Source organism: Lipomyces arxii, assembly GCF_038497795.1.
Source record: "Lipomyces arxii strain Phaff 12-163 unplaced genomic scaffold V1512scaffold_4, whole genome shotgun sequence".
NCBI lineage: Eukaryota > Fungi > Ascomycota > Lipomycetes > Lipomycetales > Lipomycetaceae > Lipomyces > Lipomyces arxii.
Window position 1 is genome coordinate 801,237 of NW_027117703.1, and position 26,523 is coordinate 827,759.

The 26,523-nt window shown below is 42.4% G+C and overlaps 13 protein-coding genes across 13 annotated transcripts; 5 read left to right on the plus strand and 8 right to left on the minus strand.

Moving 5' to 3' along the window:
- Positions 1–562: 562 nt before the first annotated feature.
- V1512DRAFT_290388 (uncharacterized protein) lies at positions 563–2,343 on the minus strand (the record flags this gene model as incomplete). Its single annotated transcript, XM_066918210.1, has 6 exons — positions 563–1,309; positions 1,395–1,508; positions 1,561–1,890; positions 1,931–2,029; positions 2,167–2,291; positions 2,334–2,343. 6 exons carry the CDS (start codon positions 2,341–2,343, stop codon positions 1,001–1,003), a joined length of 987 nt encoding a protein of 328 aa, XP_066772778.1. The 3' UTR covers positions 563–1,000.
- Positions 2,344–2,575: 232 nt separating this feature from the next.
- On the minus strand, positions 2,576–4,174 carry V1512DRAFT_260663 (uncharacterized protein). The gene is made up of 3 exons (XM_066915914.1): positions 3,888–4,174; positions 3,800–3,824; positions 2,576–3,751 (listed from the first exon to the last, which is right to left on the minus strand). Exons 1-3 carry the CDS (start codon positions 4,111–4,113, stop codon positions 2,836–2,838), a joined length of 1,167 nt encoding a protein of 388 aa, XP_066772779.1. The 5' UTR covers positions 4,114–4,174; the 3' UTR covers positions 2,576–2,835.
- A 167-nt stretch (positions 4,175–4,341) lies between these two features.
- Positions 4,342–5,879, plus strand: V1512DRAFT_260665 (uncharacterized protein). The gene has a single exon (XM_066915915.1). The coding sequence runs from the start codon at positions 4,525–4,527 to the stop codon at positions 5,734–5,736; it is 1,212 nt and encodes a 403-aa protein (XP_066772780.1). The 5' UTR covers positions 4,342–4,524; the 3' UTR covers positions 5,737–5,879.
- Positions 5,857–6,329, minus strand: V1512DRAFT_252382 (uncharacterized protein; the record flags this gene model as incomplete). Its single annotated transcript, XM_066914710.1, has 2 exons — positions 5,857–6,261; positions 6,309–6,329. The coding sequence occupies 2 exons, from the start codon at positions 6,327–6,329 to the stop codon at positions 5,857–5,859; spliced, it is 426 nt and encodes a 141-aa protein (XP_066772781.1).
- A 443-nt stretch (positions 6,330–6,772) lies between these two features.
- V1512DRAFT_223022 (Endonuclease/exonuclease/phosphatase) lies at positions 6,773–8,363 on the minus strand. The gene is made up of 2 exons (XM_066913754.1): positions 8,194–8,363; positions 6,773–8,146 (listed from the first exon to the last, which is right to left on the minus strand). The coding sequence occupies exons 1-2, from the start codon at positions 8,319–8,321 to the stop codon at positions 6,895–6,897; spliced, it is 1,380 nt and encodes a 459-aa protein (XP_066772782.1). The 5' UTR covers positions 8,322–8,363; the 3' UTR covers positions 6,773–6,894.
- Positions 8,364–8,460: 97 nt separating this feature from the next.
- Positions 8,461–10,018, plus strand: V1512DRAFT_260672 (WD40-repeat-containing domain protein). Its single transcript, XM_066915916.1, has 6 exons — positions 8,461–8,717; positions 8,767–8,930; positions 8,980–9,209; positions 9,260–9,496; positions 9,544–9,626; positions 9,678–10,018. Exons 1-6 carry the CDS (start codon positions 8,528–8,530, stop codon positions 9,767–9,769), a joined length of 996 nt encoding a protein of 331 aa, XP_066772783.1. The 5' UTR covers positions 8,461–8,527; the 3' UTR covers positions 9,770–10,018.
- On the plus strand, positions 10,012–11,794 carry V1512DRAFT_260677 (uncharacterized protein). Its single transcript, XM_066915917.1, has 3 exons — positions 10,012–10,073; positions 10,120–10,346; positions 10,392–11,794. The coding sequence occupies exons 1-3, from the start codon at positions 10,043–10,045 to the stop codon at positions 11,733–11,735; spliced, it is 1,602 nt and encodes a 533-aa protein (XP_066772784.1). The 5' UTR covers positions 10,012–10,042; the 3' UTR covers positions 11,736–11,794.
- V1512DRAFT_285915 (3-hydroxyanthranilic acid dioxygenase) lies at positions 11,679–12,875 on the minus strand. Its single transcript, XM_066918068.1, has 3 exons — positions 12,279–12,875; positions 12,067–12,220; positions 11,679–12,022 (listed from the first exon to the last, which is right to left on the minus strand). The coding sequence occupies exons 1-3, from the start codon at positions 12,387–12,389 to the stop codon at positions 11,778–11,780; spliced, it is 510 nt and encodes a 169-aa protein (XP_066772785.1). The 5' UTR covers positions 12,390–12,875; the 3' UTR covers positions 11,679–11,777.
- On the plus strand, positions 12,861–14,413 carry V1512DRAFT_260685 (NADP-dependent oxidoreductase domain-containing protein). The gene is made up of 5 exons (XM_066915918.1): positions 12,861–12,982; positions 13,056–13,149; positions 13,196–13,237; positions 13,284–13,366; positions 13,412–14,413. Exons 1-5 carry the CDS (start codon positions 12,972–12,974, stop codon positions 14,088–14,090), a joined length of 909 nt encoding a protein of 302 aa, XP_066772786.1. The 5' UTR covers positions 12,861–12,971; the 3' UTR covers positions 14,091–14,413.
- V1512DRAFT_260686 (uncharacterized protein) lies at positions 14,146–15,258 on the minus strand. Its single transcript, XM_066915919.1, has one exon. It carries the CDS (start codon positions 15,152–15,154, stop codon positions 14,276–14,278), a length of 879 nt encoding a protein of 292 aa, XP_066772787.1. The 5' UTR covers positions 15,155–15,258; the 3' UTR covers positions 14,146–14,275.
- A 356-nt stretch (positions 15,259–15,614) lies between these two features.
- V1512DRAFT_260689 (Glutamate/Leucine/Phenylalanine/Valine dehydrogenase-domain-containing protein) lies at positions 15,615–19,707 on the plus strand. The gene is made up of 4 exons (XM_066915920.1): positions 15,615–16,170; positions 16,222–16,283; positions 16,336–16,363; positions 16,660–19,707. Exons 1-4 carry the CDS (start codon positions 15,996–15,998, stop codon positions 19,545–19,547), a joined length of 3,153 nt encoding a protein of 1,050 aa, XP_066772788.1. The 5' UTR covers positions 15,615–15,995; the 3' UTR covers positions 19,548–19,707.
- Positions 19,621–21,576, minus strand: V1512DRAFT_290398 (permease for cytosine/purines, uracil, thiamine, allantoin-domain-containing protein). Its single transcript, XM_066918211.1, has 2 exons — positions 21,323–21,576; positions 19,621–21,275 (listed from the first exon to the last, which is right to left on the minus strand). The coding sequence occupies exons 1-2, from the start codon at positions 21,535–21,537 to the stop codon at positions 19,973–19,975; spliced, it is 1,518 nt and encodes a 505-aa protein (XP_066772789.1). The 5' UTR covers positions 21,538–21,576; the 3' UTR covers positions 19,621–19,972.
- A 623-nt stretch (positions 21,577–22,199) lies between these two features.
- On the minus strand, positions 22,200–24,730 carry V1512DRAFT_290399 (ferric reductase NAD binding domain-containing protein). Its single transcript, XM_066918212.1, has 2 exons — positions 23,970–24,730; positions 22,200–23,915 (listed from the first exon to the last, which is right to left on the minus strand). The coding sequence occupies exons 1-2, from the start codon at positions 24,419–24,421 to the stop codon at positions 22,286–22,288; spliced, it is 2,082 nt and encodes a 693-aa protein (XP_066772790.1). The 5' UTR covers positions 24,422–24,730; the 3' UTR covers positions 22,200–22,285.
- Positions 24,731–26,523: the final 1,793 nt, after the last annotated feature.

Here is a 26,523-nt window from a genome sequence, read left to right on the forward strand (position 1 = left end):
GATGTACTTTCCAGAGTAGTTCGTCACCGTTCAGTGCCACGTTATTCACGTTCTAGAAACTCCACTGATCACAGAATTGTACATTACAAACGCGTGTAGACCTTGCAGCAGATTGAAACAAAAGAGCGGTACTTGCCTGTTGTTACAATATAAAACCTGTGACTACTGAGTCTTCAGTACGCAAATGGAAAACTGTAGCGATAACAATTGACCGTGTCGAGAGTGTGCGTGGAAGTGCTCGAAAATCGTCGACAGACTACATCGCGCGATGCACGTGATTGATACCCCTTATTTTTATCTCAAGTCTTTGACGGTACTTCCCGGTCTTCATTGATGTTATGATATTACTTGAATTGGTGAAAATGAATGGCTTTTGATTAATACGATACTAATTTAAATGGGAGTTATTTGGCATGACATATTTGGACATTTGGTGTATCTAACAACAACACCCGTGAATATATCGCTTGTACTGCAGTCACTTTAATGCCTGCTTAGATCCAGAGTTAGCATCATAAGCAAATAAGTTAAGAACTTCTAATTTCTTTTTTTATAAAATTGTATGGCTATTTTGCTATTGCTATGAAAGTACATAGTGTTCGTGACTAATATTGAATACCCGGGTCTAATACCACAGTTCTAAATCTCCACTCTATACTAAATATGAAATCATCTCAATATATCGACACTTCTATGTACTGTTCTTGAGCAGGATTTGCTGCTTGATCATTGATAGATGCACCTCTAGTAAGCTTAACCCTCTAAAGCATCAAATGAATCAAGAAATATTTCTCTATCATTTACCACCAAATCGTTAACGTGCAACAAAAAATTAAAAGACTATGTGCTCTGCAACAATAAAATACAATAAAATACAAAAAATTCCACGAAGATTTACTTAAAAAAATGCAGCGACAATACTACAATTTGCGGTCTGCTGCAAAGTGTTCTCGCTTTTGTATTCTCCATATCTTCACCAAAAAAGGTAACAACACCGTGTTCAAGGTGATCCATGCAACGACAACTCCAATGTTAAGTCCCATCCGATTTCTAGTGCCAAAAAGCGTGGTCTTGACAGCTTCTGCAATGTTTTCATCGGAAATCCGTATCCGTACTTGTATAATTTATATTGTAACGGAATCGGATAACCAATGACACATGTGTTTGCCACAATTAATAAAAGGAACCAGATACTGAATAATGGTCGATATACGACGTATGACAATAAAGTCACATTCTCACACGCGCCGCCCAGCGAAACCATGCCGAGCCAAATGATCATCCAGTGTACACGACGAAACCTCCGCGCCTAAACTTGCGGGAAAAGTCAATTTGAAATGCAAGAGACACCACGCAGTAAAAAAACGAAAAGAAAAAATGCACAACGAGCGTACATATCCACCTGTATAAAATGTAATGATAAAACTTGAGATGAGGCGCAACTCTGCGATCCACCATGGCCAAAAAATCAAACAGGAAAAATGAAATGGTGGTAATATACACCATGCCTGTCTGAATAACAAGCATATCAATCGGCGCATCCAGTGATCGCAAACTCACTATACTGACTGCAGCTGGTGTCGACACGACTTGCGGTGCGCCCCGCGCAATATCTGTGATAGAATAGTTACTGCCGGTTTGAACCATCGTCGCCAAGACCTGCTGAGTAAACGAAGATGCGAATGCCTCACCTGAACCAGATACCCAAGAAGTGACAGAAGAGTATAGTTGAGGATATGTAGCTTGAGGATACACGAATTGGATAGCATCTGCGCCATTATAATCCGCTGCTGAAGACGGATCCTCCAAAGCAGACGGCAGAGCCTGAGATGCACCGGGCATGATCAGAAATGCACCATATGTCTTTTCTTTCGTTATTTCATGGAATAACTGCGACGTAAGTGTAGCCAAATTCGCTACCTTGCATTACACTGATCCCGATAGAACCTGATTGTGCAGCGAAATTCGTGGCAAACTCGATAAATGCAGAAGCTATGTCTGTATTCCCGTTACTGTCAAAATCAATAACCTATAAATGAACTCGATTGAGATACACATCCAGCTAATAATATGATCCCCATAATATCGACATGATACCCTTTGATTTGTATCAGCATGGCAATCACACTCACCACCACTCAAACAACAAAACGCAACAACGCTTACCAATAGTAAAACGCCTCTAAAAACAACCGAGCTTGAAAATCCTATATACACACGACGTCGAATATCGCGAAGCGCCGGATCAAAAAACCCGTGAAGGCTCATCGGTGAGTCCGTCACAAACAGGTCTGCGCCATTGGCATAGTCATCCAGCTTCTCGGACTACTGACCACTAGCCATTGTAAGTGTTCAGTGTAACGAGTAAAGAAGTAATGCTTTAATGCTAAATCTGCGAAGTAAAAGGCAGAGACCCAACGTATATGACGTTGACTACTAGTGTGCGTATTTAAAATTGGGTTCACATCCGAGGATAACCGGGACTGCAAACCGAACTTTATACCTGGCCGTGCGTACTCACTCCACCTCCGCCTTTGCTTTGACTAATCAACTTAATCTTTGGTAATTACGTGTTAAAACGGTTAAAGCAATAGTGCCCAAGTGGTTCACTGTCATCAAGGCAAATAAAATACATAGAGAACCCAAATTTTGTTGCAAAATCTATTCGCTTTGTGTAATACAACTAGTTATCCAGCATTAAAACCACTTAGCTCTTTAGCTGCTGGGCATAGCATTAAGTACATGGGCAACTCCTGGACACGTCGTATCCCGTAATCGTAAGTTTAAGTCATAAAGCTTGTAGGTCAAATAGTTCGAATCGAATAAACTCCAAATTCACTTCTCGCTATCTTCTGAATCGCTCATTTCAATAACCATCTTGCCAACAGACCGGTCAGTCCCAAACTTAACGACCTGCGAACTAGATCCTCCAAGCTCCATAGCTGTGGGACGCTTTCTAATGGTTCGATTCACTTGGACACTATTTCCTGAGATCGTTACACTGTTTTGACCATTAGAAATAATTTTACTTCGCGTCGTTCGTGGCTCACTCGTCACGTTCGAAACCTGAGTCCGGGCGTTGGGCACAGCGTTGGACGTCACTTTAGATGCCACATTGGTCGTGTTTAAAGATACAGTAGAGCTTGGTGCCGGATTCGCAAACACAGATGCAGAAATTTCACTTTCCAGATTTACTTTGAACGGATTTTTCCGCGTTTCCCCAGTAGGTGTAGTAGATGCAGAAGGAACAAGTGCGGGTGTGGCAGTTCCAGAAGACGGCACAGACAAAGCAGGACGTACAACTACTGCAGGGCTGTTAGTATTAGCTGCATTCACAGTAAGCACAGCCTGCTCCAGTAATTCAGTATGCCTTGGAGAGTCAGGCGACAAGTGCGACACCAGTCGAGCCAGATATAAAGGATTGATAGCCCCCAGTTGGACAATATCTTGATACAACAGACCAGCGGCAGACAGATCCAGTAGGGCGTTGAGTGCCTCTTCACTGAAAAATTTCTCATCGCCAAACGCGAGATCAGATTTGACAGCGGGCGATGAGAAGGATGTGTTTGCAACCTTACTAGTTTCAGTTGCTGGAGAAGAAGGTGGAAGTGAAACACTAGAAACTAGACTTGACAAGAACAGTGGGTGTATATCACCGTATGACAACAAATCGTGATAAGACAGCCCGGCTCGAGATAATTCTGCCAAAGCTTCAACAGCAGACGCTTGCATTTGAGGATTTAGTAAGTTGCTAAAACACTAGTCAGTAAATTTATGTCAGCATCTGAAAAATACTAACTTTAGTGGAATTGCAGAATCGGCTGCTATAGTATAAACCAGTCAATACACCTCACTTGAATAAATTCACCTCACACATCTCTACTCACCTTCATTTGACGTCGCTGGTGATGGCGTCCGATCTTCACTTTTTCGAAACCGTTCATCTACTGAATAATTTTCGTCTCGCTCAAATGCGCCTTCAGCGGCGCGTGACAACGAAGGAACGCGTTGTTTTGCCCGCGATCGTAACGCAGCAGCTCGAAGCGATTCCAAAGAAGTTGCAATGTTTTTTGGCCGTAAAGTTGTTGTAGTCATTTTTGCGTCCATTACCATTCAACACCAAAAAAACAAAATGATGAGTTGTAAAAGAAGCTAAATCGAGTTTTGAAAAGGGTGTTACGTTTGACTAAAGATGGAGACAGCGATGAAAACTAGCACACAAGAAATCGGGGTTAGGGTGTTTAATGTGAGCCTCATAGGTTCAATTTATGGTTCAATAAACCTGGAACCGCTTCGACGAAAAGTCCCAATGATCCAATTTTTTCGGATTCAAAACTAACTATGCAATAATCCTGTCCAGAACGTCCCACAGAACGTCCCAGTTTGAACTTGACCTCAGAAAAGCGTTTGACTGTATTATACTTTTTGGCGGAGCCAGCTTTGTGTGCATTGTGAAAAGTCAGCATCATTAATTGTCACCGCTTCGTTAAGTTCCGAGGCCGCCGTGAGAACGTCATATAAATCATGATTCGCCGGCAACTGCTTGTTTGTGAGCGAATAATAGCAAAAAATAGACTGACGATTGATACGTTGAAATACAATGGAAAATTTAATAGAATAAACCAATTTTATGGGAATCGCTTCTCAAGCGGAGTAGCTTCAAGTGATTCGGCACCGATTGAAGCTCCACCAACGGCACGAAGCACCCGAACCACCACCAAGCAGTCACTCCGCAGAGTTACTTCGCAACGGGACTATCCCAATCGCTTGAAGTACTTGATTTCTGAAGAGCGTCCGATTCAACCATGTGTTGGACTATCAACAGCCGATTCTTACGACCTACCTAAAGTCATTGAAATTCTGCACAGTCAGGGCCATTTACAGGCTTCAATGCTGCTTCCACATGAAGTAGCTTACGCAAAATATCCACTTGGAAATGGGCACAAAGCCGATGCATTTATCCTAAGCAATGGATCAATAGTCACGTTCGGGATGAGCGAAATTGACACTATACGATTTGCAGATGAACTTCTGACTGCCGAAATTCGGTCCTACCCACTTCGCGAATCTGAAGACATGGACTATATTGAACTACCAGAAGACCCGGACGACATTCACGATACTAGAAACAATCATCAAGACGGAGAAGTTAAACGAAGTTTTATGGACGGTGAAACCATATACATCACTGGAAATGACCGTATTATGGACAAAGCAGCTTTTGCTTCTGGTTTAGCACGGTCGACGAAACTAGCAGTGTTGGAGATGGGACTAGAAAGATATTTGGAAAATGTTAAAGACATTACAGATCAATTAGCAACAGGCAGAAAACTGAAAATGAATTCTGGCAAGCACGCCTTAAAGCAAACTGGCGAGCTTCTAAGATTACGAGGAAATCTGAATCTTTACTCAGAGTTGACGGAAACTCCCGACTTATACTGGTCTGAACCAGAACTGGAGTCAATGTACAGAGCGATATCAAAAAATTTGGATATCGCTCCGCGTATAGCTATCTTGAACAAGAAGCTAGATTACGTCTCGGAGGTAGTTTCAATTCTTAAGGCGCATCTGTCTGAAGTTCAAAGTGTACGGCTGGAATGGATGATTATCATTTTGATTATGGTTGAGGTTGCTTTTGAGTCGTTTCATTTTGCTGAACGATATCTTGACTGGTTAGACAAATCAGTTGCAAAAGACCAATCGACAGAGAGAAGACAAGAAAACACAGCTGCATAATTGTATTTAGCAATAACTAAATGATGTATTCAAGCATTTACAAAGAAGGCAAACACAAAATTGAAAGAACTGTACTATGCAAATAAAAAGAAGGCAAAACGCAGAACTGAACAAACTACACTACGGTATTCCATCTCGCTGTGCTGCCCTCTCAGGCCGTCTTACGAAAACCAAACATTCTTCTGTATCCACCCCTTCAGTACCTTGACTAGACCGACTGATCTGCTGCCTGACTGCGTCATCATATGTTGGAAGATTTTCAGCGGGTTCGTATACGGGAAGAACCCCGTTGCTGTTGTTCGCCGTTGACACAGCAGTAGTTCGATAAGGCAAATGCAACACAACCATTCCAGTGTCATCACCAGTCTGAGATACAACACGAGTGCGCACCGGCCTGGTGGGTCGAGTAGTCGGATTAAATTGCAAAGGCGCAATAGGTCTCGCGTTCTTAAAAAGAAGTTTTCGACGATAAACAGCAAATATTAGACACAAAACCAATACAAAAGCAGCGACTCCAATAAATCCCTAATACCGATCAGATAGCACATAGAGTTGAACTCCCACACACATACCACACCGCCTGAAAAAGTCATTTGTAGTTTCAGCAATGATACTTATGTTTTAATATAGTCAAAAGGTATGACCATTCTTTGAAATTTCAAAGCTGACTAAGACCAGTCGATTTCAAAACCACAACTTGTGGACTTTTAATAAATGTCCACTGTTGTTCACAGAAGCACCAAAACCACAATAACACGCATTTGCTCAAAAATCGAGTGTTATTTCAGTATGCAAACCAGCTGATAGAGCTCCTAGAGTAGGAATAGTCGCTATGAAGCAGTAAGTCCTTACAAACTAACAAAAAGGATAAAACCAATAGAACTGACTTTTAAAAGTATAAGAGTTTCAATCTTAACACACGCGGTATCTCAGAAAGATCGTAGTTGAAATCACAAAAACTCAAGACCAGCTGTCCGGCCGGGCCTGGCGTCTCTCTAGGTACGCGAACAACAGGCCGCAACAGCTTCAGCCGCACAACCTCTAAGCTTTGCTTATGACGTAACAGGAGAAAGTCGGAACCTGGCCAACCGTGCTTTATCTTGGCTTTGTACTACTGCACTCTAAGCGCGCAAAGAAGTTTAATCAGATTAGATTAGATCACATACCAACATCGACGACTCCTACTGCTCCAATTCCTTCACTAAGATCTGACGCCCGCAATTTTTCCCATCTGACTTCCTCCTCAAACTCCCGAAGTCCTCGCAATTCGTTCCGGCCATACAAAAACCCTAGCATTCCATCGACCACTCCTGTCAGAGCTATCAGAGTTGACCCGAGAGTGACCAAAAACGATGGCCAACCCTTTCTAACCCAGAAAACACCAATGTGCAAAGCTACCACAAAAATGATAGAGATCCAGAAATGCAGCGTTCTATAGTACTTTTGAGCATGCGCTGTTGGCAAGTAATCGTGAATTATATTGAGTATTTCGTCATACTGGTCCAGCGGTAAACTAGGTGGCCGATTACTTTGTGCCACCTGTTCTTGTCCTGACAGGAGTTTCTCGCGCGTTGCTGGTAAAACACGTAAAGTGACCGCCACACCGAAATGGTCTGATGCGGAGCATTCAAGTTGAGGAACTTTCTCAATGAAAACCACGTCCAACTTTTCTACCGTGGATAGGCTGGGTGTATGGAAGCAATAGTCTAGTCTCTGCGCCTCCGATAGATCTCTATCTGCCCTCCATGTATTCAACTTCGAGTCGCACGTAACACCCATAAGTTTTATTTGATCTTCTGGAGAGAGCGACTCGGCTAAAAGATGCTTGTTTGCGTTTCCATATACAGTTATCCAGCTATCTTGCAGTCCTGCTCTTTGAGTCAACAAAGCGTATGTAATGCTTTCAGGCCGAGAATTGAAATCACCAACTGCGATAGCCAGGTGTCCTCGCTCCACAGCGGCACGGATCTGCTGCGACAGCTGCCACGCTTGAGCAGTTCTGTGACAAACATAAGAAGCATCGCCTGGCCCGTATGGAGCGTGCATATGTGTATTGAAAATCTCGATAGCTACCCCCGTTGGGTGGCGGACTATAGCGCTAGCTATTCCTTTGCCTACATACCAGTCGCCTCGAAAAAAAGCGCTAGGCCGCCCGTTGATAGTGTAAGGCGTCATGCTGACAGACTCAATTGGAAACCGTGAGAGTATGACAAGACCAGACCCAGCAATTATGCCACTATAAAAGTATTTGCTGTATGGGAATTCTTTATGTGTTTGTTGCCGAATATAATCATAATCACTTTCTACCCAACACTCTTGAAGTGCAACAATATCCGCTTCACATATCGCAATCTGGTTGGCTATATAGCGCATTCTGGGCTCACGAGCCTTTGATACGTACTTCAGACCCCTGTAACTTGTCATTCGCGTTTTAATTCCAATATAACTTTAGCGTACCAGCAGTTCAGAGTCATCATGCGGAAGTCCATCGGGTGTGATCTACTCGTCCCCGACCTACTTGCACTTGAATTAGTTGAAGCTTGCGTCAAAGGTGAAACAGGCAATAACGACACACTTGAAGTCATGTCTTATTCCGTCCAACTACTTACTCGTTCTACTAAACAAGCAAACGCATGATTGCTCGTTGGCTGTGCCGTCTCCCGAGTAAACCTAACCCCACTAAAGTATACCCCCTGAAATTTCGTATTTGCTACGATCAACGAACTTTTGCGACTGCTATTTGTATATTACTTAAAACTTAGATTAAGTATTCATGATAAGGTAATCTTAGATGGATGTTGACGAGGATCGATATTCTCGGGATCTGACTCCTGTTTCTGAAGTTAAACCAGATACCTTACAACTCAATGGAAACGGGACCAGTGAGCCACATTACTCTCTTCACTTTATACTGGAAGGCCATACAGCAGGCGTGACTATAGTGAAATTCAGTGCAGACGGACAGTGGATTGCGACTGCTTGTATGTTCTACTATCGTTGTCGATCTATGCCATGTTTACAGTTTCTTAGCGGCAGACAAAACAATTAAAATATGGAATGCTCTAAGCGGCGAATACGAGACAACAATTGAAGGCCATGGAAGAGGAATTAACGATATAGCATGGTCACCAGACTGTAGAACACTAGCATCCGCATCAGACGACAAAACCGTGCGGATATGGGATATTATCTCGGTATGTAGAGGAGGCTAGAAGTATACTTACTTGAGCTAAAGTCATACAGGGACGAATTCTCCGTACATTGCGAGGACACACTAATTATGCGTATAGTGTCGATTTCAATCCGAAAGGAAATTTGGTAGCGTCTGGCAGTTTTGACGAGTCAATCAAGATTTGGGACGTCAAAAAAGGACAATGTCTGCGCACATTGCCAGCCCACTCTGATCCTGTTTCCGCTGTTCACTTTAGTAGGGATGGTACTATGATAGTGTCATGTAGCCATGACGGCCAAATGTAAGTGTTCTGGATCTAATTCTATCGGTTATATCCGCCTAACGTTTTAGTCGACTATGGGATACCGCAAGCGGACAGTGTCTTAAAACAATGATTGAGGACAACAACTCGCCAGTTTCGTGTGTTAAGTTCTCACCAAATGGAAAGTATCTTCTCTCTGGTGCTCTAGACTCTTCAGTCCGACTATGGGATTACTTGAAAGGACGATGCATGAAGACTTACCAGGGCCATAAGAACGAAAAATTTGTGTGTGTCTCCACATTCTCAACGACTCACGGCGTATGGGTGTACGTACATTTTCTTCTTTGTTTAATTACAATTCTAATTGCCAAAGAGTAAGCGGTTCTGAAGACGGCGGCATCTATTTTTGGGACGTCCAGACGAAAGAAGTAGTGCAAGTACTCGAGGGCCATAAAGGTAAGATTCTCTGCCATTTATTTCAGGCCATGACACTAAACTGGACTTTAGGCGTCGTATTAGCTGTTGATGCACATCCGTCGCGCAACATACTGGCTTCTGCAGGACTAGACGGACTAGTCAAAATATGGATTGACAGATAAAGCTCTGATGTTCTTGTTGTATATATTTTGTATATTAGACATGGATTGGTGTATTGGTAGTTTGCGATTACAATGATGTTTATGTCTGTTGCTCTCACTCTAAATTAGAGCAATTCTAAAGTGCAGGTGTTCAATAAATCCCACGTCAAAAATTAATGTGATGGTATTAACCAAGCCGCACTTCATGAGGCTTTATATACCAAATGATCTACTCATGAAAGAAATTCTGGTTTATAGGTAATCAAAGTCAATGAAATTTATGTGGAGTGAGGTATGAGAGATATACGCTCTGTTGCAGTTCTTGGTAAATAAATTCCGCTGAAATTGATTTCGGTGCTAATGCATACAAGGTGGAGGCATCTCTGGTATGACTACCGCCTATTATCTTGCACAGAGATTGCCTCGGACCATTCCAATTACTCTGTATGAGTCTTCAGAAAGACTAGGCGGGTATTTAGATAGTCAGACTCAGTACTTGGATGACGGCACTGGCGAGAAAAAACATGTTGTATTTGAGAAAGGTCCACGAACTCTTCGAGTGGCTAATACAGTCAGCTCTGTCAATATGTTCGATCTGGTAAACTTGGCATTATAGATTACTGTTTAAGTTAATTTCGGTTAGATTCGTCGTCTTGACTTGGTAGACGAGCTCATCGTGGTGCCCAAAACATCGACCGCGGCTAGAAACCGATATATTTACTACAACGGTAAAATCAATCAAGTGCCATATTCTTTGATGTCGTTCGTTAAGTATTTTTTCACGGAAAAGATATTTAGAGGCATATTACCTGAGTTAATTTTTGAGCCATTCCGTCGTAATAAACCAAAAGGATTGAAAGACGAGTCTATTGGAAATTTTATGAGCAGAAGGTTTGGCCCAAAACTCACAGATAGATTAGTATCAGGAGCACTTCATGGTATATATGCAGGTGACGTGTACAAACTTAGCATAAAAAGTTTGATGAACAGCTTGTGGAAACGTGAAAACACCTTCGGCAGTGTGATACCGTTGTGGAAATCCGCATCCATGAAACAAGAAATGGCTAAAACAAATACATATGAAGAGAAAGAAAAGGCTGATTTGGCGCGCTTACTTGAAGAAAACAAAGAAATCATGAACTCCCTTTCCGGTGCGAGTATTGTGTCGTTTAAAAAGGGAATACGCTCTCTTGTAGACAATCTGGAAAAGTCACTGTTGGAAACAGAAAACATTGAAGTGCGGTTGCAAGAACCAGTTTCGGCGCTTGAGAGAGCGGTTGATGGAATAAGGATTGTTACTGAAAAGTCGTCTCAGACATTTTCTCATGTGTTCTCGGCTCTGCCGGCTACTATGCTCGCAAACTTCACGCCTTCACCGCTTTCAGAGGCTCTGATAAATATTCCTTCAGTTTCGGTTAACGTCGTGAACCTGTTTTACAAAACACCAGGTTTACTACCAATAACAGGGTTTGGATATTTACTCCCGCGAGATGTCCCACGGAGCGATAACCCGGAGTATGCACTCGGAGTTGTTTTTGACTCCGACACGGTCTCGCTAGATCATGGAGCGGGAAACGTGCCAGGCAGTTTTCAAGATTCTGCTACTGGTACAAAACTCACAGTCATGCTTGGTGGACATTGGTGGAATACGGAAAGATTGCCTGTTTCTGATTCTGACGAGGCTATTGACCTTGCTAAAAGTCTACTCAAACGCCATTTTGGAATTACAGAAGAGCCAGTTTTAGCCCAAGCAACGTTTCAAGAGAGTTGCATACCACAATACGTTGTTGGACATCAGGCTAATTTGGAAACAATTCACGACGCGCTATTGTCCCAGTTTCATGGGCGGCTAATTGTTGATGGAGCATCGTATTTGGGCGTGTCTGTCAACGACTGCGTTTATTACTCAAGGGCGATTGTTGATGAAGTTCTGGATGAAGATAAGGCAGTCACTGGACTCGAAAGAAAAGTGATTGACAGCATGTAAATATTTGACATGTATATTATACTTGTAATATTTGATGTAAATTTATTTGACATCGCAAACTGTACCGCACTTCTTGCAGGTTCTCTTCTCCTTGTCGTCCGTGAAAGAAATCACAGCGTCTTTGATCTGAGTACCAAGATCTGTACAATGGAAACCGTCTTCGTATACAATCTCTTTGCAGTTCTGGCAGTACCAACGTAATTTGTCTATTGAGCCTTCTGGCCGCAGCTGTTCAATGACAACTCCAACTGTGTCTGCGAATCTGACTGGATTATGCGGAACGTTTTCTATCACATTTAGCCAATGCTCAATCAGATCAATGTGACCATACCCGGAAGAAGAAACATGTCACCTTCATGAATATGAACGTCTTTGAATTTGCCTTCATCAACAACCTTTAACAGCATACTCCCTTTATACTGGTAAAACCATTCCGGAGTCTGATTAATGTGATAGTCAGTTCTTTTGTTTGGTCCACCAACAATCTTAAACGTTCATAAGTCAGCAATATGTAAGTAGTCAATAGCAACAAGCTAATCGAACCATGACTGTGTACCCTGCCTTATACACGCAGTAGTTGTTGATTGGCGGCTTTAACAAATGTGAATTTTGAGCAAGCCATTTTGGTAAGTTAAGAGGTAGTCCGAGACCCATATTGTCTATGCCTTGCAAATCAAATAACCAAAACTAACTACTCCAATTGTTAGTAAAGATTAACCGTAAGCTCTACTTAATGACGCCAGCGATTCGCTGAGCCGCACGCTCCAAATGAGAGCTTTGAACTTGAAAGTCAGTAGTTAGTTAATTGAGGTTGTCTATTTATTGGTTGAGGCAACATTATTATTGTGAAGAACCAATCAATATAAACTATTTCAATGCGCGTCAGTAAATTTTTGAGATGGGAAAGTAGCAAATTGCAGGTTCTGCGGAGTACGCTTAGGAGTTGAGTTGAAGTTTACCTTTGCTACTGAAGACTCATGGGCGGCACCAAAGTAGAACCTATTAATATAGACTACTGTTGTCTGTATATCAACAACACTTGAGCATACTTAGGGCCTTTACATCTGCTATTATAGCTGAATGTGAAGAACGATTCGTAGATCAGTGGTCTCCGGTTGGTGGTGCGGCGCTCTCTTATCGTCCGACGAAGCTCGTAGTATGTCCGAATGTAGTCTACATAATTCTAGTCGACAAAATTTTGCTCACAGTTGAACCAGTTTACAAAAACAACTAACAATGGCAACTAAGTAAGTTATTTATTCCATTCTGATACAGCCTAATGTTTTAAAAATGAAATCCTGTGCTAATTGATTATTTTAGACGCATGTTCACTCTTAACTCTGGCAGTGCTCTACCGGCTCTTGGTCTCGGAACATGGCAATCTGGCCCCAACGAAGTCTACGAAGCAGTCTTGGTTTGTAATCTGAATACGGAGTAATTATTAGTCTAATTACGTTTAGACTGCATTAAAGACTGGATACCGTCACATTGATACCGCTTATGTGAGTATTACTAAGATCAATATTTGGTTACTGCTAAACACGACAGGTCTACGGCAACGAAGCTGAGGTCGGGAAAGCAATCAAGGACAGCGGAATTTCTCGTGAGGATATTTTTCTTACTACCAAGCTGTAAGTCTTATCTCGCAAGAATTCGATCACTTCTGACTGCAGTAGTTGGTGCACGTTCCACAACAACCCAGAGAAAAACCTGGACATTTCATTAAAGCTTTTGGGAACTGACTATGTCGATCTATACTTGGTTCACTGGCCTATCGCCTTTAACCCTAAAGGAAACGACGCTTTGTTCCCATCTTTACCTGACGGATCCCGTGATAGAATGTCAAATTGGGACGTCACAAAGACTTGGGAGTTGGTTCAGAAGCTGCCAGGAACCGGAAAAGTTAAAGCCATTGGTGTTTCTAACTGCTCTACCGTTACTTTGGAAAAGTTGTTGAACGCTCCGACTACCACTATTGTCCCGGCTGTCAACCAAGTTGAACTTCATCCTTATCTGCCACAGACCAAGTTGTTGGACTATTGCAAGGCTAAAGGCATCCACGTCACCGCCTACTCGCCATTGGGTTCTACGAACGCTCCGCTGCAACAGGAGTCCGCTATTCAAACTATTGCTAAACGCCTGGGAAAAACTCCCGCTCAAGTCTTGATCTCGTGGGCTATTAGCCGAGGTACATCAGTCATTCCCAAGTCTGTCACGGCGGAACGAATCATTAGCAACTTTGAAGACTTTGTTGTTGATGATGCCGACATGGCTGCCATTGACTCAATTTCTAGTCATACGACTAAGAGAGTGGTTAACCCCAACTGGGGAGAAGTTGTTTTCCACGACGATTAAATTTAGAAGTATTTGTTAAAAGTTGTCTGCTGGTGGAAAAGGCAGAATAGAGACTGTGATTCGACGAAAATACAAAAGTTGGCAAAAAGATCATAAATTCAATTCATTACTCCGAACCGTCGTGACATGTACAATTTCTAGTATCAAACCTAGTTGACCAAATAAGCAAAAATCATAAACGCTATCTACACCAATGCTGAGTCATTTTCGACTGACTCAAGTGAATCAAACTTTCGCTTCGAAGTTTGTACCAAACCGATAGGATTTGTACTTTCGTGAAACGGTGACTGAAGTGCTAGTGAGAAGTATGGATTTGTGCTGTCGTTGCTAATGGCTTTTTCAGTCAGATTTCTAAGTCCTCCACGACCCGTTGCTCGGAGGAGAGGACTAGCAATTGCTTGTATATCTTCGCCATTGTAAGTCGGTGAGCTAATTTCAATCACACGTTTCCGAATTTCCGTAGATGAATGATGCTTTGTAAGATCGCTGCATTTGTCCTGAGACAATCTGATGACGGTTTTAACGATGCGATGCAGAAGGGTAGGAGGAGGCACATGACCAGCAAAGGGAGCAGTGCGAGGATCAGAAAGATGAAAGTCCATTGCTCGGCGTAATATATGATCTTGTTGTGCACTCCATGTCCGCTTTGGAGAAGATTCTGGAGTATCTGGTTCTGACGCTGCATCGTCTTCGTCGTCATCAGTTGATGCACTGTCGAATGACGAGTGTGATGAGTCCGCAGCCGCTGCTGCAGCCGCTTCTGCAACTGATAAGGTAGATTGAGATGACATTGATGGAGTGCGCAGAGGTTGTGCTATATTAAAATAGGCACCGGCTTGAGGGTTAACAGGAGTGATAGGTGGATATGCACGACGAGAGCGCATAGAGGAACCATTTAAACTGCTTGTACTACTCGCCGATCGTCGAGCCTGAGGTCGCAGGCTAGGAGTTGCCAGAGGAGCAGGAGATGCGAGTGAATTGTTCGTTTGTAAGGATTGGTTGGCAGAAGTAGGGAATGGAGGAGGCAACACGATATCTGGAGGACGTAGTGATCTTGGCCGCATGTTGATTGTGAGAAATTATGAATTGTGCTATGAAATTGCAAGAAACGAGAGAGTGACAAAAACCAAGATCTACGATTGAAGACAGGGGTTGTGAGCTTTAACTGAGCCCAACTGGGACGTCTTGTAACGCGTCCGAGCACAGGAGTAGTTTCGAGCTAGATTAAGGTTATGATTGAACTCTAATATGCAGATCATTGACTTAATTTGTGTGAGCACTTTCAAACGCGTGTAGTACTGAATGCTCTGCTGTGTTTTGAATCACAGATATCGTCATTATTGGTGATATTTTCTAATTGTGGAATTACTGTAAATTATGCGATCATTCTTGAAAAAACAACGTGTGCTTTATGGAGCAGCGGGTCATGCAGGAAAGAGTTCTATTTTAGTTTGGAACAATTGCTGCGTATATTGATTGAGTGGAAGTACGCACCGCCCATTTTTAGATGAAGGAGCATAAATCAGTTAGCATCGACCAGAGCAAAACAAGAGACGTACATTCTTCAGCCTCACTAAACCTTTTGTATGTAAAAGTGAACTGTACACATGCACGCAAACATTGGATTGTTGTGGTGCCGTAGACGCGCGTTATAAGTACTGCATCGTACTATCCTCATTCTGAAATGGACTACCCACAAAAAACCCACACTCACACGTCCTGGAACGGTTAGACACAGCCCAATGTTTACAAAAGTGTGTGCGTGTGACCCTTTTTAGCTATTCTAGCTATATATAGTGCGATCTCTTTCAGGCCAATTCATTATTTATATCCTGAACTTCTTGTCTGTAGTAGTTTTCTTGTCCAGACAGATCTACTACTCCAGACAACGCTGTATATACACACATGGTAGCAATGTTGATGCACCCTATTGGCACACCGTCTTACCGCGGTACGCCGTCTCCACAGCCTTTTCATCTCTCGGTCCCTGGAGCCATAGAATCTCAGCAACATGTTATCGGATCAGTTCCATTCTACAAAGCAAAGCCATTTCTCGGCAAAGATGAACAAATGATTCAAGGTATTGGATCAGTACAGTCTGGTTCTTAATTTGATCTGACATTATCAATAGTTATGGAGGAGCTTGATGAACGCGGATTTATTCCTAACGAACTGATTGAGGACGAAACTACAGTATGGTTTACTTTTTGCTTTGTACTTGATCTGATCTAATTGAACTGTGGAGTGGTTTTATAACAAACTTGGTATTGATGGTACGTGTGCATTTTTTTTTTCATTACTTCAGTTGTATATTGTATATGCGACGTGAACTGCTCAAATATTTTGCTTTTGGTGTGGAAAATCAAAACGCCCGCTGTCAACTGAGTTTATCGAGCTGTTCATGGTGAAGTTGGTGACGTTTTATGTATGAATGAATGCATTAGCGCCATGCACGTGCCAACACCATACTTTTCTCCCTTAACGCCACGTTCAGTTGTTTACATCTGCTTTTGTTTCTATTCTTATTACATATTTTATAGTTATGGTTTCTGACATGTTCCAATTTTAGATCAGTACTTTGCAGCAGAATCAGTGAATACTATTGCTAATCATATTTTGTCTATTTATGGAGCAAAAGTCGCTGCCTTTTCGCGGAAAGATCACAAGCTCGTTCTTAGACTCGACCGTGAAGACGGCGATCGTGCTGTTTATATTGATACGAGCTTACCAGGAGTTACTTCTTTGAAAGGTCCTCATTATGAAGAGCGAATCGACGACAAATATCTGAATGGTTCAAACAAGTCTCGAGCGTACAGAGTTGAAACCTTTAGATCCATTGCTGCATCTGTTGATGATCTGTCGGGCGACGATGAACCTCAGCATTTCCGTTGCTATTTCGTTTATAAATGTCAATTTCCTACTGTTGAATTGCTGCCCAACGAGGTAGATATGGAAAAGATATCAGATAGACTGTTCTTTGAAAAGGCGTCAGACAATACTAAGGCATTGTACAAGTCTGTAATCGAGCTGGCTGTTAATGAAGCATCCGGACCTGTCATTGATTCATTTGAAGTTGAAGGCACAAGAGAACGCCGTTTAATTATTGCTTATCGCCAAGGCTCAGCTAGCAATTACTTTTCGGCACTCTCACATCTTTATCATTATTACGGTTTGATGTCCACCAGAAAGTATGTGGAACAGTTCTCTAATGGAGTCACTGTGATGTGTATTTATCTCTCCCCGTCGGTAAATTCTTTTCAATATCCTCCAATTGATCATTCAGTTCAGCAGATCATTAAGGAAGCTTCGTTGCTATTTTGTCTACCGAAAAACACTTATCATTCAATTTTTGCGAAAGCCAAGCTAAGTCTTCAGGAAGCTATATATGCACATTGCGTTACTATTTTCGTCACTCACTTTCTCAACCGCTTGGGTCCCGACTATAGTTCTCTACTATCGATAGTCAACGTTGATGATCCAACTCATCAAGAAGTGCTCAGCAAAATAAAGCGCAGACTTCGCCAAGAAACGTTCACTCAAGAGTACATTTATAGCATTATTTCCGCACAGTTGGAACTAGTGCATGCATTTTATACTGCTTTCGCAAGTACTCACTATGTTCAATCCAGTAGCGAAGGCGCAAAGTTGCATCCGACGTTGTCTTTTCAACGCATCCAGGCTAGTAACGTTTTGGATGATACCGAATTGACCAAGCTCGTTCGACGAAATGCTGCAAATGATCACCATGTTTTAGTTATGGACGCGTTCCATACGTTTAACAAGGCAGTACTGAAAACTAATTTTTACACTCCTACCAAAGTAGCACTATCGTTTCGTCTGGATCCATCGTTTTTACCTGAGACCGAATATCCTCAACCACTGTTTGGCATGTTTTTTTGTGTTGGTCAAGAGTTTCGTGGATTCCATTTAAGATTTAGAGACGTGGCTCGTGGTGGTATTCGCATTGTTAAGAGTCGCAGCGCAGAGGTGTTCAGTCTCAATGCGCGAAGCTTGTTTGATGAGAACTATAATCTAGCAAGCACTCAGCAGCGCAAGAATAAAGATATTCCTGAAGGTGGCGCTAAAGGAGTTATCTTGCTGAATTATGAGCACCAAGACAAGTCCACAGTTGCTTTCCAAAAGTATATTGATGCAATGCTTGACTTGCTTTTGCCTGGTACCATTCCGGGAGTCAAAGTTCCTATTGTTGATTTGTACGATAAGGAAGAAATTATCTTTATGGGACCCGATGAGAACACTGCAAACTTGGTAAACTGGGCCACAGTCCATGCACGAAGCCGTGGTGCGCCGTGGTGGAAATCGTTTTTTACTGGAAAAAGCCCTGAGCTTGGCGGAATTCCCCACGATGAGTATGGAATGACTAGTTTGTCTGTACGAGAGTTTGTGACTGGCATCTATCGCAAGCTTGGAATTGATGGAACTGCAGTTCGGAAATTGCAGACTGGAGGTCCGGATGGAGACTTGGGATCAAATGAGATTTTGCTTTCGAATGAAATTTATATTTCTGTTGTAGACGGTTCAGGAGTTTTGACTGATCCCAAGGGAATTGATCAGTGTGAACTGCGGAGATTAGCAAAATTACGCAAAATGATTTGTGATTTTGATGCTTCCAAGTTGAGCGAGTACGGTTACAAAGTTTTGATTGACGACAAAGAAGTCCGTTTACCTTCCGGGGAGATTGTGGAGAACGGTACGACGTTTCGCAACTTGTTTCACCTTCGTCCTGACGCCGAGGGTATCAGCATGTTTGTGCCATGTGGTGGTCGTCCTGAAGCAATCAACGCCAGCAACGTGTCCAACTTAATTGTGAATGGCAAGTCGATCTATCCTTGGATTGTCGAAGGCGCAAACCTATTTATCACACAAGAAGCCAAGCTGAAGCTTGAATCTGCCGGAGCAATTGTGTTCAAAGACGCAAGTGCTAACAAGGGTGGTGTAACCTCATCATCTCTGGAAGTACTTGCATCTCTTGCATTTGACGATGAAGGCTTTTATAAGAATATGTGTGTCCGTGATGGCGAGCTTCCAGAATTCTATCGGGAATACGTGAAGGAAGTTCAAGAGATCATTAAGAAAAATGCCTACTTAGAGTTTGAGGCTATTTGGAATGAGAACCAGCGTACAGGGAAGCCGAGGTCGGTGCTTTCGGACGAACTGTCAAATGCAATCACCGATTTAACTGAGCAATTACAAACGTCTAATTTGTGGGACGATGTTGCGTTCAAAGACGGTATCTTGAAAGAGGCGCTTCCTGATTCGCTGTTAAGCGCAATTGGATTGGAGACTATTTGCAGTCGCGTGCCGCAAGCTTACTTGAAAGCCATTTTCGGGTCGTATCTTGCCGGCCGGTTTGTTTACGAGAAAGGCTCTAACCCGGGGCAGTTTGCGTTTTTTGAGTTCATGATCAAGAAACGTCAAGAAATGGGAAAATTATAAACCAGATTGTCTGTTGCGTTCAAGGTCTGCTGTGTTGTAGGAGTGCCACTGCTGGAAGTGTTGCTTTAGTTTGCTAGTTTCTATTGTTTGCTGATTTCAGGTCACTCGTTGTAGAGTTAACTGTATCAACAGTAATGTATATTGATATCGTCTATCATCACAATCATGTAAATTTATAAATTTTGACTCTTTCGTCATGAATTAGAGAAGCGAAATGATATCAACAAGTGACATAAGATTGCAATTAGATTTCAATAGGTTTGAATCCGACAATGGCGTCAGGGGGTTCAGTCGATACTCTACCACTTAATGTTGCAACTCCATTGAAACTTTAAACAAAATCATAGATCAATTACCAAATATGCCACCTAAGATTACAGAGCATAAACATTATATAAACATAACTTTTTGCAGACGCAATAAGTTTATCGACCAAAAATCTTGAGTTCAAGAGGTCTAGCCGCAATGTAAGCAATAGCAGCAAATCCAAACGAGAGCTCGATACCGATGTCGCCTGGGACGAGAGCTGCTAGTGGACCAGTCCACCAAGGCTGGTACATGCCAACAGTTGCTCCAGCAACACCACATGCAAACGCAAAGAGCGCTGACATACCGACGGGCAGCTTAGACGGGGTATTGTAGTCTTCAATTACGTAGCCACTGAAACCGCCTCGGAAAATGAAATGCTCGGGAAGCGTAATACCCTCATAAATGGCCAGCCAGTAACCAATAATATTCATAAAGTTATCCATGAAGGACTGGAAAGAGTAGTACGCTGGAATACCAATGCCGATCGTGACCAATGTAGCCAGAAGCGTCCAGATGAATCGAGGAAGCATGGCAAAGTATGTCGAAACGGTTTGAATTGAAAGCGAAACAGAATAAAAGTTAGGACAGTTGTTTGCAACGGTAGAAAGAGCAAGAATAACCAGGCAGAATTGACCAAATCCATGAAGCGAGTCTTCAACCAAAACAGCGTAGATCAGACCACCAAATCCGTTGGTGTTGTAGCCATCCGCATACATTTGGTTTGTGAGAGTACCAGTCATGCAAGCAGCGCCTAGAATCTGGCAAAAAATAAGAGGGAATCCGAGCCCAACGAAAACAACAAAAAAGAGTTTGGTTTTTGGTGTGCTTTTTGGTTGGTAGACGACATAGTCTGACGCAAAAGAAGCCCAACCTGTAGAAAATCCATAAATTGCTGTACCAAATGATAGAACATTTCCAGCTTCAATTCTGCCAGTCTCCATGGTACCGAACGTAAAGCTATGTGACTTGCTCATTCGAGCAATAATAATGAGAAAGATAATAAAAGTTGGGATCCATGAGTATTTCTCATAAGTGTGCACAACCTTGTATCCAAAAAAAGTAACAAATAGAGTCAAGAACGCAATGATAATGACTCCACCCCATGGGGGGAGTCTGCCATTGTTAACACTATGCAGCAGTTCAGCGGCAACGACGGTGTTGACTGCCGCCCATCCAATACAAGCAATGCAATTCAAAAACGCAAAAACCTTGACACCATGAAAACCAAACCAAAATCGAGACAGAATCATTTGCCGGAGACCGAATTGAGGTCCAAATGTTGAATAGAAAGCTACTGGGATCATACCGAGAATGTTGAAGAAAATAATGGTCAAAGTCGAGTCCCAGAATTGCATACCAAAAATACCAATCCCTAGAGCACCCAGGGAGAACGTTGAGACAACCATGTTGGCTGCAAACCTACACACGTAAATATCGAAGTTAGAAAGGCACGAGAATGAACATACCACATAGTACCAGCGTTCCAAACAGACTCATTTGTTTTATCTTCTTCAGTGATACGTTCAATTCCTTTAGCCTCAACATGGAGTTTGTCACCCCATCTTCGTAATTTGCCAATGAGACCATTGTCGTAGTGATAAGAGTCTACAATGCCAACTTCCTTATCTTGAGAGTAAGACCCAGACTGGGATTGGTCAAGGGATTTTTCTAAATCAGACATGACAGCGAAATGATATTAACAAACAGAATCGAACACAGTACAAGCAGAAGGCATCTTTATATGATAATTGCTGTCAGCAAATATCAGTTTATTTAGCAGAGATAGCGGGGACCAGCGCGATAGGAGAGTCAAAATGCCGCACAGTTGACGAATGATCAGCAACAGATAGCAGCAAACTTACCTTAGGCATGTGTCTACATATTGTGGTATAGCAAAGGAGCTACACCACAATATGCTACTGTGACCGGCCAAACCCGACAGCACAAACATGCACAGACCACAACTTAACAGTCAGGCTTTGCCGCGTGCGTCAAAGCCAAGAGACGCCGCCGCTTGCTCAAAAGCTAGATCCACCCCTGCCAAGGGCTGATTCTGAAACCTGGCTATACATTGTCTCATATATATATAGAAGCAATCAAATTGACCTCAAATTTGTTATTTTAGCTACATTTTTTTATCTCACAAACTCAACGAATAAACTGGTCTAGAGGCAAAGCATTAAATGAGCCAGGTGGCTTGACGCCACCAACCGCTTGTTTGCGAAATAGTCGGCGGCGTTGCCCAATTAATAAAGCTTATTTCAAAAACAAACCACCTGAGGTATCTGGACACGAGGAAAAGGTACAGTAAATGAGACTACAACTAGCATCAGGCACACTAGCTTAAGGGCGACTTCGCCAAATGTAAATTAATTATTAACCTTCTTAAAATCTAAAACTAAAAAGCAACAGGGCGAGACACAAACTCTCTAAGCCCATGAAAAAGCATCTTCAAAATAGTCAACACGACCCTTGCCCTGGTCAACATTATCTGTGACTGCGATTCGGCAAGCATCGGCAAGCGAGGCGGGTCCGCATGAAACAACGGCAACGCTTCCACTTGCAGCTTTAATGGTCTGCACAATTACCGTAGACATGGACGGTCGCTGATTGTAAAGAATTTCGTACTTGCCAGACTCAATTGGAGTCTTCTCAGACAAGTCAGTGCTGGAGCCGCCTGGAGAATCGTCGTTGACCCCCTTCTCTTCAACAGCACTGTCTTCACCAGTAATAAAGATGTGAACTTCAATCAATCCAGACTCGGTGATTTCCGCAAGCTGTTCTTTGACCCATCTGAGAGAGATTTGATTGCGAACCATCCAGTAAAGAATCACGTGCTGGTCTGTACCCTTACGCTTCATTTCCAAAGCATAAGACATAATGGCAGTGATACCAATACCACCGGCAATAAGTAAAACGGTCTCGTAGCGAGTAACGGGGAACGAATCCCCATAAGGACCCTCAATCATCACACGAACCGTATCAGTGCCGTCAGCCTTAGTGACTGACTTATGGATCTTCTTGGTCATGCCAGTATGTGACTTGGCAACAAAAACGTAGTGGCCATCACGTGTCTCAACAATGGAGAAGGGATGCGATTCCCAGAAGTTGTGTCTAAAGACGTAAATGAACGCGTACTGACCCGGCTTGGCCTTCCAGCCGTGTGCTGGTTTGACTGTAAGGTAGACAGCTTCACCGTGAACAGTGATTTCAGCCTTGTTAAAGGGGTTGGCAGAAATGATTCTGCACAGACGAACGAAGATATCAAATCCCCAAATAGCAATGACAGTGTACCAGTACTCCATCCAGCCATGGCTAAGGACATGGTGATATGCAACACCGACAAATACAGCAGAAAGAGAGACATGGAAAGCCAAGAAAGCTTCGTAGAATCTGTGTCGGATGACATAAACAGATCCAATAAATATTAAACCGAGCATGGTCACAGCAATGATACCGGCGTAGTCCTCAAAGTCGTCGAAAATCTGAGAGTGCAAATACGCAGCCTGTCCTTTACCGTTATAGAGACCAACACGACTGTCGACGTATGTGTATGTCCAACCGTGAATACAACAGTTCATAAGAACAATTCTTCCCAACCACTTATGGAAAATGGTAAAAGTATCAAAGGACCAGCCAGTGTAAAACATAAGAACGTTGTTACGTCCACCCATAATGAAGAGTATCGGAAGCAAGCACATAGTGAAAACAGAAGCACGGTCACCGACGTTACGAGCGGCCTGATTCTTTTTGGTATAATACATAGTCTCAGGACCAGGTGTGGTTCTCATGTCAACGAAGAGTAAAATCATGTTCAAAGCAAACAAGAAAAATAAGGCAACGAACTGCCATCTGAGTAAAGCACTGGCAATACCAAACCTGCCAATTTTGTAGGCCTCGATATGCTTACCACCGAATGCAGCGGGAAGAGTAAAGCGCTTTCTGAACCAACTGACAAACTTGCTAGGCGGGCTAGACTTATTTGGATACATTCGCAGAGTCAACAGTCGACCGAACGAGATCAAAAACAAGATTAGGAAGTAAACGTTAATTAAGTTACTAGATTGCATATTAGTTAGAAGACAAATACATTCTCAACAAAGTAAAGCATACCCATAAACTTCAGACCACCACAGGTTGTGATTCTTTTCAAAACGTGTAGCCATGTTGGCTACTGTGTGGACGCCAGGATAAACTGGAATTGTAACAATTTCCTTCTTCGTAACATTGGCAGCTGGGATGTAATGTGCCAAGCCCTCTTCAAGATGATCATTCCAGGTGCCATTAATTGGTGCACCGACTTTCTTGCAGTGTTTCGCAAGTGCGGTCCATGTATTTGTTTGTTCACGCGCTTGGCAGATGTCGACGCACATGGCATAGGAGTCAACAATGACTTCATCTGGACAAATACACGCGTAGTCTTCGACATCGGTACAGTTCGAGGGAGTTGTAAATGAAGTAATAAACTGTCCACACACAGTTGCACAAGCATTCTTTCTAGCACGTGCTTCAACTGAGGTGAACGCTACAAGCGCTAACAGCATAAAAGTCACCAACAACTTCATATTGGTGTATTGAATTAAGAGTGCGCTAGATTCTAGGTAAGTTCAAAAAACCAGCTTGACATGTCAGGCGGACGTCGGACAATATAAACATCGCTGTGTTATTCTGGACCGACCAAAATTTTACAGGTGATGGCCCTGTAAACGAGCTCGACCGCTCTGTTGAAATTACAGTTCAAACCGGTCGCGGTACCCTGTGCTATATTGAAAATTAAAGTTTCAGTAGTTTGGATGTGGTATTGCCAGTGGAGGCTAAAAAACATTTCCGAAAAGCATGGCCGAAGCCAAAAGGCAAGACTCACATGAATGAAGTCTGGGCAAGTTCTTGTATATAGAAGGTTTTGAATTTGCCATTTGGGTACGAGCTTAACAAGTTTATAGTTTAAGTAGCTAAACTTTATGTGGATCAGTTTTACCGATCGAGATTGATAAGATTATGATAATCGCCGAGTCCACCACACCCTCTTTTGGCAGCTCGTCTCACTACAAGACTTCATATTACGTATTTTACTTTCAATTGGTAGTAGGAGCAAAAAATTTTAGTTCAAGGCTGCAGTATGCTTCGTATAAGTATGCAGATGGAGGTTGGGAAAGAATCTAGACCCAGATTGAGTTATCTCTTCACCTATATGAGTTTTAGCTCGAATCAGATTTCTTTGATCTGTTGTTATTGATCAGATAGATAATCAGCAAATTTGCGAACTTGTACAACCAAATAGCTGTTTGCGTAACCAACGGCATAATTTACATTTTCCCGATTCACACGCACAGATCAGCAATGCGGCTAGTACTATTCGGGCCTTGCTTGGCATGTACGAGAAGATGCGCAGCCATATGCCGTACTTGGAAGCATGTCTTGGCATATGTATAAATAAATATAAGTATTAATAGCGTTTTGCTTATTGGTCTTTACTTTGCACATTACCCAGATATCCAGAAACAAATGTGCTAAGGACTGGCAAAAAAAATACATCAAAGTTGGGGGGAACGAACTGACAAAGGGATACAGAAGCCGCAATGGCCGAATAAATTGCGTCTGGACACGATTTAGCGGGCGGTGATGCTTACTAGATTTTGCATCTGATTAGACTTCACACAATAATCATGCACAAGCTGCACTGATGTTAAAGGCTAGAACGCTCCAGAATTTATCTATCCTGCTGTGATCTAGAAAATTTTCAGCCGTGTCTGATGCTTACTTTTTTAATAGTAAATTAAAAATTAAGACTATTTTTCTTGGCTGTATATAATTAAAATACTAGCGTATTAAGCGAGCAAATGGTTATGAGATCATTTGTTGCTAGTTGTAGTATGTAAGGAATAATAGTAAGGGATATAAATATGGGCTTTGGTCCTGCAAAATAAATCTTCGGTCGCTGTCTGGACCTAGTCCACGTAAAGTCTAGAATTTAGCGAAACCAGTAGTTACACTTTGCAATCGTTGGGTTGCCTAAAATGTATCGCTTTTGAAAACGACAAGTAAGTTACACTTCTTTTAAAATTATCATTGCGAGAACGAAGGACTGTACAATAAATATAGAAAATAGTATGCGCTGTGCTGCGGCATTACGTGTATCATCACTGCATCCCACAGAAGAGGACAATTCATTTCTCGCAAAAAGTTCTTTAGAGAAATCATCGAGTGAGTGCAGTAGAGTGTTGTGTACGGGTGATTCAAGCATTGCATGCCCAAAATATTTGGACATGCGAATCAGTAAGGAATGTAGATTCGGAAAAGCTTGTTGATTTCCCGAGTGCAGGTTCTCGAAGTCTGCGGGTCCTCGGAGTCAGCAACAGACTGGCACTCTCTCGCGCGTATAAATAATTCAATGTGGCACAGTCTCGGCTAGTCCAGACCGCTTGCTACAGCTGCTTGTACGGAATCTATGCTACCTATATCGTACGATGAGCGACAGAATGAATTGTGTTTTAGACTGAGCTGTCAAGACATTTCATTTTAGCTGGTCCTCTATTGCCTTGAAACAGTACTTTAAACTGAGTTCAAGACATTGGGCCCTGCACAACACAAGCTATGATCTAATCAGATGTGCCGTTGGAATGAGCTAATTAAATTAAACAAATTGATAACATGAAGCGGATTATTA

Bases quoted from the DNA above. Each gene is read 5' to 3' on its own strand.
- V1512DRAFT_260677 (XM_066915917.1), top strand. From the start codon at position 10,043: ATGAGAGATATACGCTCTGTTGCAGTTCTTG. The intron at 10,074-10,119 runs GTAAATAAATTC...AATGCATACAAG, and splicing joins ACGCTCTGTTGCAGTTCTTG to GTGGAGGCATCTCTGGTATG. The intron at 10,347-10,391 runs GTAAACTTGGCA...AATTTCGGTTAG, and splicing joins CTGTCAATATGTTCGATCTG to ATTCGTCGTCTTGACTTGGT.
- V1512DRAFT_290399 (XM_066918212.1), bottom strand. From the start codon at position 24,421: ATGAAGTTGTTGGTGACTTTTATGCTGTTAGCGCTTGTAGCGTTCACC. The intron at 23,916-23,969 runs GTATGCTTTACT...TATGCAATCTAG, and splicing joins TGGTGGTCTGAAGTTTATGG to TAACTTAATTAACGTTTACT.
- V1512DRAFT_260663 (XM_066915914.1), bottom strand. From the start codon at position 4,113: ATGGTAATGGACGCAAAAATGACTACAACAACTTTACGGCCAAAAAAC. The intron at 3,825-3,887 runs GTGAGTAGAGAT...TTTATACTATAG, and splicing joins ACCAGCGACGTCAAATGAAG to CAGCCGATTCTGCAATTCCA. The intron at 3,752-3,799 runs GTTAGTATTTTT...CTAGTGTTTTAG, and splicing joins GATTCTGCAATTCCACTAAA to CAACTTACTAAATCCTCAAA.
- V1512DRAFT_285915 (XM_066918068.1), bottom strand. From the start codon at position 12,389: ATGGGTCTCGGACTACCTCTTAACTTACCAAAATGGCTTGCTCAAAAT. The intron at 12,221-12,278 runs GTTCGATTAGCT...TGAACGTTTAAG, and splicing joins AGGCAGGGTACACAGTCATG to ATTGTTGGTGGACCAAACAA. The intron at 12,023-12,066 runs GTATGGTCACAT...TAAATGTGATAG, and splicing joins TGACATGTTTCTTCTTCCGG to AAAACGTTCCGCATAATCCA.
- V1512DRAFT_260665 (XM_066915915.1), top strand. From the start codon at position 4,525: ATGATTCGCCGGCAACTGCTTGTTTGTGAGCGAATAATAGCAAAAAAT.
- V1512DRAFT_260686 (XM_066915919.1), bottom strand. From the start codon at position 15,154: ATGCGGCCAAGATCACTACGTCCTCCAGATATCGTGTTGCCTCCTCCA.
- V1512DRAFT_260689 (XM_066915920.1), top strand. From the start codon at position 15,996: ATGGTAGCAATGTTGATGCACCCTATTGGCACACCGTCTTACCGCGGT. The intron at 16,171-16,221 runs GTATTGGATCAG...CATTATCAATAG, and splicing joins AGATGAACAAATGATTCAAG to TTATGGAGGAGCTTGATGAA. The intron at 16,364-16,659 runs GTACGTGTGCAT...TTCCAATTTTAG, and splicing joins TAACAAACTTGGTATTGATG to ATCAGTACTTTGCAGCAGAA.
- V1512DRAFT_260672 (XM_066915916.1), top strand. From the start codon at position 8,528: ATGGATGTTGACGAGGATCGATATTCTCGGGATCTGACTCCTGTTTCT. The intron at 8,718-8,766 runs GTATGTTCTACT...ACAGTTTCTTAG, and splicing joins ACAGTGGATTGCGACTGCTT to CGGCAGACAAAACAATTAAA. The intron at 9,627-9,677 runs GTAAGATTCTCT...ACTGGACTTTAG, and splicing joins AGTACTCGAGGGCCATAAAG to GCGTCGTATTAGCTGTTGAT.
- V1512DRAFT_290398 (XM_066918211.1), bottom strand. From the start codon at position 21,537: ATGTCTGATTTAGAAAAATCCCTTGACCAATCCCAGTCTGGGTCTTAC. The intron at 21,276-21,322 runs GTATGTTCATTC...TTACGTGTGTAG, and splicing joins TGGAACGCTGGTACTATGTG to GTTTGCAGCCAACATGGTTG.
- V1512DRAFT_260685 (XM_066915918.1), top strand. The intron at 13,150-13,195 runs GTTTGTAATCTG...AATTACGTTTAG, and splicing joins AAGTCTACGAAGCAGTCTTG to ACTGCATTAAAGACTGGATA. The intron at 13,238-13,283 runs GTGAGTATTACT...TAAACACGACAG, and splicing joins GTCACATTGATACCGCTTAT to GTCTACGGCAACGAAGCTGA.
- V1512DRAFT_223022 (XM_066913754.1), bottom strand. From the start codon at position 8,321: ATGACTTCAAGTGTGTCGTTATTGCCTGTTTCACCTTTGACGCAAGCT. The intron at 8,147-8,193 runs GTACGCTAAAGT...GACAAGTTACAG, and splicing joins ATGATGACTCTGAACTGCTG to GGGTCTGAAGTACGTATCAA.